Source organism: Arachis ipaensis, chromosome B04 (assembly GCF_000816755.2).
Source record: "Arachis ipaensis cultivar K30076 chromosome B04, Araip1.1, whole genome shotgun sequence".
NCBI classification, from domain to species: Eukaryota; Viridiplantae; Streptophyta; class Magnoliopsida; order Fabales; family Fabaceae; genus Arachis; species Arachis ipaensis.
The window spans coordinates 128,521,166-128,527,612 of record NC_029788.2 but is presented as its reverse complement, the minus strand read 5'-3'; the positions used below and the strand labels follow the sequence as shown (position 1 = coordinate 128,527,612).

The following is a 6,447-nucleotide window of genomic DNA, read 5'->3' as shown; positions in this document are numbered from 1 at the left end:
CAAAACTAACTTTTATTACTTTAAGAATAAAGAAAATTTTTCCCGTTCATCAAACTCACTACACACGGTTGATCTAATGTAGAAAGATGAATAATAGACAAGAATATAAAGTCACATGGCTCTAAAATGAAATAATTCCTCTCAATAAATAATTCCCTATATATATAGCTTATAAGTGTGTTGAGTAACTTACGTATTATTAGTTATTCATTCATACAAAAAAAAATATATATATATATATAAGAGAAAAAGGAAGAAGAAAATTCCAATTTCCAAATTCCGAGAATCATTTGAGAAACATGGGGATCCCACACTTTCTTGCAATACCATACCCAATACTAGGACACATGAATCCCCTTCTTCAATTCTGCCATGTTCTAGCCAAAAACCATGGTTGCAAAATCACCTTCTTAAGCTCTGATGAACACTTCAACAAGCTGAAGAAAGCAGCAAGTAGTTCAGGCATGGAGTCAGAGATGATGAGGTTGGTGTCCCTGCCAGATGGTGTGGACCCTAATGATGATAGAAGTGACCAAGGCAAGGTTATACTGACCACAAGAACCACCATGGTTGACATGCTTCCAAAGCTCATAGAAGATGTGAATGCCATGGATTGTGATAACAAGATCACTTGTGTTATTGTCACTAAGAACATGGGTTGGGCCTTGCAAGTTGCTCTCAATTTGGGTATCAAAGGTGCTCTCTTCTGGCCTGCTTCTGCAACTGCTTTGGCCTCTTTTGATTCTATGCAAACCCTCATTCATCAGGGAATCATAGATTCTCAAACTGGTAAGATATATATCTTGTAACTTCTAATTACTAATTAATTTGTGTTGGTTGAATGGTCAATTTATTTGTTCATTTAAGCAAGTGTCGAGATTTCAAATTCGTTGAGGATACTATATTGTGGCAACCAAAAAAACCTTCTAATTAGTAATATGTTTGCTTGTTATTTGTTAGTCCCTTTCATAGTTTCATATAATTAGAAAGCATTCATAAGTGGTCACAAGCTATCTTTTTTTCTCAAAGTGTGTTTGATGGGTCTGTAATTATGGAATCACTTATTTAAATTTTTAATTAAGTTCATAATAAATAAAGAGAAAAGTATAGGATACCAACATATTATCTGTTAATTTATTGTTAACAATAATTAATTATTATATTTTAAACACATATATAAAGAGACACATCCACAAAATATATCTATAAAGACACTTTTATTAAACACAGCTATAAAAAGACATTTTTATTAGACACTTCCATTAAACACAATTATAAATAAGAGTTGGCAGAAGTTGACAGAAATACTGTTAGTAACATAGCGGGATTTATATATATTTTATAACGACACTTAGATTTCCACATAAAACTTTAATATGTGTATATATGTCACATGCAATTGTGATAAGTGTATGTAGGGTCTAATAGAGAATATACTTATATTGGTTTAATTGAAAATTATTATTATCAGGCCTACCAAGCAAAGAACATAAGGAGATTCATCTTTCTTCAAATCTACCAAAGATGGACCCATCAGCCATGCCATGGTACTGTTTAGACAACACTTTCTTCTTCCTTCACATGAAGCAAGAGATTCAAACTCTGAATCAAGCACAATGGTGGCTTTGTAACACAACTTCTCATCTTGAACCCGGAGCACTTTCTATTTCACCAAAGGTCCTACCAATTGGTCCATTGATGGCAGATCAAACCACAAGTTCATCATCATCATCATCATCATTGATCTTAAAAGAAGATGAAACATGTCTAGAATGGTTGGATCAACAACAACCTCGATCCGTTGTGTATGTTTCGTTTGGTAGCATGGTATCTATTAAGCCGAACCAATTCAAAGAACTAGCTCTTGGACTTGATCTTCTTAACAAGCCTTTTCTTTGGGTTGTAAGAAATGGAATTAATGGTTGCAAAAACAATAATGGAAATTATGGGCTATACCCAGATGAATTTCATGGAAGTAAAGGTAAGATTGTTAATTGGGCACCCCAGAAAAAAGTTCTAAACCACCCTGCCATAGCTTGTTTTGTTAGTCATTGCGGTTGGAATTCGACCATTGAAGGTGTTTATAGTGGTGTTCCTTTCTTGTGTTGGCCTTTTGTGAGTGACCAATTGATGAACAAGATTTACATTTGTGATGTGTGGAAGGTTGGGATTGGATTTGAGAAGGGATTGATTTTGAGGGAAGAGATAAAGAAGAAGGTGGAGATGTTACTTGGAGATGAAGGAATCAATGAGAGGTGTTTGAGACTCAAGGAGATTGTGATCAAGAACAAGCAAGAAGGTCAGAAGAATCTCAATGAGTTTATCAATTGGGCCAAGGAGTGAGTATAGTTATGTATTAGTATAAATAAAAATTGAGATGAAAAAAATTGGGAATTTTTAAAGTTATGTATTTTTATATTAATGAAAAAATAAATGGTAGTGAAATTGTAATTGGTTAGTGTGGTTTTATTATATATTAAATTTATGTTATATATGTACTCTATAAAATGAGAATTTACATTTATTAAGAGTGAATACCTACCCGATCCCTAACAATTATCTCAAACGGATAACGAGGCCAAAAAAAAAACACTCAATTCGGTCCCTGATATTTTTTTTTTGGATTGATTAGTTCCTGTGCAATAAAAAATAGCATTGACTTTTTTTTGGCACAGGGGCCTTGTTGTCCTTTCGAGATAATTGTTAGGGACGGGGTTAAATTTTTTTTTTTTTTAAGAATCTCGTTGTCTTTCGAAATAATTGTTAGGGGCTATTTTAGATTTTTCTCCATTTATATTAATGATTTGTGTTGATGTATAGTTTTATCAGAGTTGTTATTATTTAGTGATTTTTTTTCCATCAGTGAATAGTATAGACACTATCTCTAGGTGTAAAATGTACAGAGTATGTAAAAAAATAAAGTCACAAATAAATTTTTTAAAATTTATGTTTTAAAAAGATTAGTTACTGAAAAAAAATGAAGTCCTCTATCATAATAGATGTGGACAAGATACGTTCAAATTAAAATATTTTATCTTGATCATAGGAGTTAATCTATTAATAATTTTAAAGATTAATTTATTCAAAATATAAATTTTCAGACTTATTTGTCTCTTTATTCCTAAACAAAAAAAAATTCCTTAAATAATTGATTACTTTTTATTATTATCTTTAGTGTATATAGTACCAAGCGCACAGAATAAAAAATCATTGATGCATGCATAATGGACGAGAGTTGAGACATTATTTGCACCAAGTTGTTTTCCAAGTTAGACCCAAGAAAATAATTTTGATATTCCACTCTTTTTAATTTAAGATTTATATTTTATCCTAATTATTTTATACTAATTACAATAGCTATACCTTACAATGTTTACATCATCTTATATTTTCATATCAATATGTTAAATTTGTCATGACGGGTAACATCTTAATTTAGTCCATTTAACATACACTATATAAATATAAGAATATATAATTAGACGGAAAAAACTAAAATTTGTTTTTTATAATGTTTTCTCATATATATTATATTAAAAAAATTCTAATTTAACTGATTTCAAGATCTAATTCAAAAGGTAAATAAAGATTATCGGATATAAGTGATGAAGACCTTTGAGGCTGGGAATCAAAAAAGGATTTCGTTAACCATAATCTATATTATTTGTTGCCATGCTCTTTGCTGGTTTGGAACTTATTCAATTCTTATTTGATCGATTCATTTCACATGATGAATAAAAGTAATAAGAAGAAGACAATCTTCTTGTGTTTTATTTGGTATAGTCTTTCTTAAGGGTATTTAATTTATTATATGGTCAAAATAATTTTAGTCATCAGCAACTAGTTCCACTTCTTGTCTTTCCACCAAAGTTCCCGTTTTAGAATATAATAGTGATAGTGATAGTGATTATTATGTGTAAGACATGTAGAATAATAATAATATATCGTTAAATTATCATTGTTGCTTCTTCTTCTCCGATATATATATATATATATATCCGGCGGCTAGTGTTTAATTTCCACAGTTGTCGCAATGCAATTAATATGGTTGCATCAAAGGACAAATAAAAAATATGAGATCAGAGTGTTAATTTCTATATCATAGTCTAACTTTGTTTTGGTCTTGGTCTTTTCTTTCTTTTTAGTCGTTGAAGGGCATTTCAAATTTAATCGAAGATGTTAATTGTTTGCATCCACACATCTTTTGGTAACAAATTACAGAGAAAGTCTACGGGCCAACAGTTTTATTAAAAGGTAAAAATTCATGTGCAGTCGATTTCACGTGAAGTTGATAGCTGAGAGTCGTTAGATAAAAATTTAGTCAAATCAGTCAAACCATCTAACGGCTCTCAACTATCAACTTCACGTGAAGTCGACTGCTTTAATAATCTCATGTGAGTTGTTAAAACAAGAGTCGGTTGAATTTATGAAAAAAAAAAAAGTAGAGATAGCTTTTATTTTTTCTTTCACAAATGAAGGTTGCCTGAAAAGTTGTTGCAAAGTTGATGGGAAATAAAGGCGTTAGGGTAACACATTTGTGGTTCTATTATTGCCTCCAATGATGATAACTTTTCCTTTATTTTGGAGGAGCAGCTTTGAGAGAAAAGAAGTATTGGAACTGAAATTGATTGTACTTAAACCTTAAAAATTAGCTCGTTAAATAAGAGATATTTTATGTTTATAAACTATCTAGAGATTTTATTTTTAATAAATGTGAGATTTGTATTAAGAAGATTATAAGAGTGTAAGTAAATTGGTTGTTTTATATGTTTTGACCTAGAAACATGATTATATTGCAACAACAAACCATCTCTTTTGGACTAGCAGAACTTTCTCATATGAGACAATGCAAGATTATGGATCAAGATGAGTGATTTAATAAAGTGATAAAATAAAATGTTAATTATTTTTAAATTAAGACAGTGAAACTCATATATGATGAGAGTTATAAATTAGTAATTAATATTTTGCTTTATCACTTTAGCAATTTTTTTACTTTATCTAAATTTCAAAATTACATATATTTTCTCTATTTGTCAAGTACAACCTACAAATTAACACCCCAAAAAGATGAAATTAACATATGCATGAGTGCATCACATCAAGAGAAAAACATATCTCTACTGCTTTTCTTTCTTTTTGCTTATTGGTCATTACTACTTTTTTTTCTGATTTAACCCACACTACTTTTTTTTGTTGTCCATGGTATTCCTTGGTCAGGTCAAGGACTAATCCGTCGTAATCTGAGTTCTATTTAAAAATCTGCCGCTGACTAATGGATTACTGCATATACAAGATGGACTCACACTACTCTTTTTTTTTTTACTAGCTATAATCTCTAGTTTGATTTGGGCTTTGGTTTTAGCCTCCAAACCCAACATAAGCCCATTTGTACGAATTTTTATTTTATCTCCATCTATTTTTGTTGTGGTTTCAACTTTTTACGAATGAATTACTAAACAAAAACAGGGCAACTTCCTCCAAACCCAACATAAGCCCATTTGTACGAATTTTTATTTTATCTCCATCTATTTTTGTTGTGGTTTCAACTTTTTACGAATGAATTACTAAACAAAAACAGGGCAACTTGGTCAAAAAAACAAAAAAAAAAAAAAAACAGGGCAATGGTATACCCAATATAATTTTTCATACATGACCAAAAATACTTATTGTTGTAGTTCTTGTCTCACATAAACCATTAAATATTATGAAATAATGGATGAAATATATACTTAATTACTTACTTTGAGCTAATCTACAAATGTTTAATTAGAGGCCGTCCACGTGAATTAAGTAAGCTACATAGCAATAAGTCGTTAAGTTACATTCACTCCACAAAAAAATTGATCGAAATGGTTGAAAACAAGAAACAATCCCAAGCGAATAAAAAATTGAGTCATGACAGCAAAATAAACCTTATAGGAATTTTTCCAAATGGCCAAGAACGAAGTATTGGTAATATACATATACTCGAAGCGGCATTAGATTATTTTTTAATTTTAAATTTTAAATTTCCCTTGGTAATATACATTTTAAATTTTAACTCTAAATTTTTTAGAAAATGAGTGTTAAAAATAATTTCATAATAAAAAGTTAACTAATATTAATTAATTAAAAGCTTTTTATACTTATTTTATTAATAATTATGCCACAAACGATAAGTACTTTAAATTTTAATATACTTAAATTCAAGTTCTTAGTTTCCAACTAAGAATTGTTGAGAAGGCGGGTAAGCCAAGTGTTATAGTACAAGTGAAAAAGGACAGTAGTGCAAAGGTAAAACCCAATAGATGAAACAAATGAAAAAAACCACAAAAATAATATAATAACGATAATGAGATTTGAATACATCGCCATTTATGTTAGTTTTGTCTCGTATTATTAATCTAACTTTTTTATTTATTAAAATTATTAAATATAAAATTAATAAAAATAATAAATACTTTA

General features: G+C 29.7%; 1 protein-coding gene across 1 annotated transcript; it reads left to right on the top strand.

Moving 5' to 3' along the window:
• On the top strand, positions 204 to 2,458 carry LOC107635394 (UDP-glycosyltransferase 83A1). The gene is made up of 2 exons (XM_016338865.2): positions 204 to 789; positions 1,472 to 2,458. Exons 1-2 carry the CDS (start codon positions 300 to 302, stop codon positions 2,341 to 2,343), a joined length of 1,362 nt encoding a protein of 453 aa, XP_016194351.1. The 5' UTR covers positions 204 to 299; the 3' UTR covers positions 2,344 to 2,458.

Bases quoted from the DNA above. Each gene is read 5' to 3' on its own strand.
- LOC107635394 (XM_016338865.2), top strand. From the start codon at position 300: ATGGGGATCCCACACTTTCTTGCAATACCATACCCAATACTAGGACAC. The intron at 790-1,471 runs GTAAGATATATA...TATTATTATCAG, and splicing joins AATCATAGATTCTCAAACTG to GCCTACCAAGCAAAGAACAT.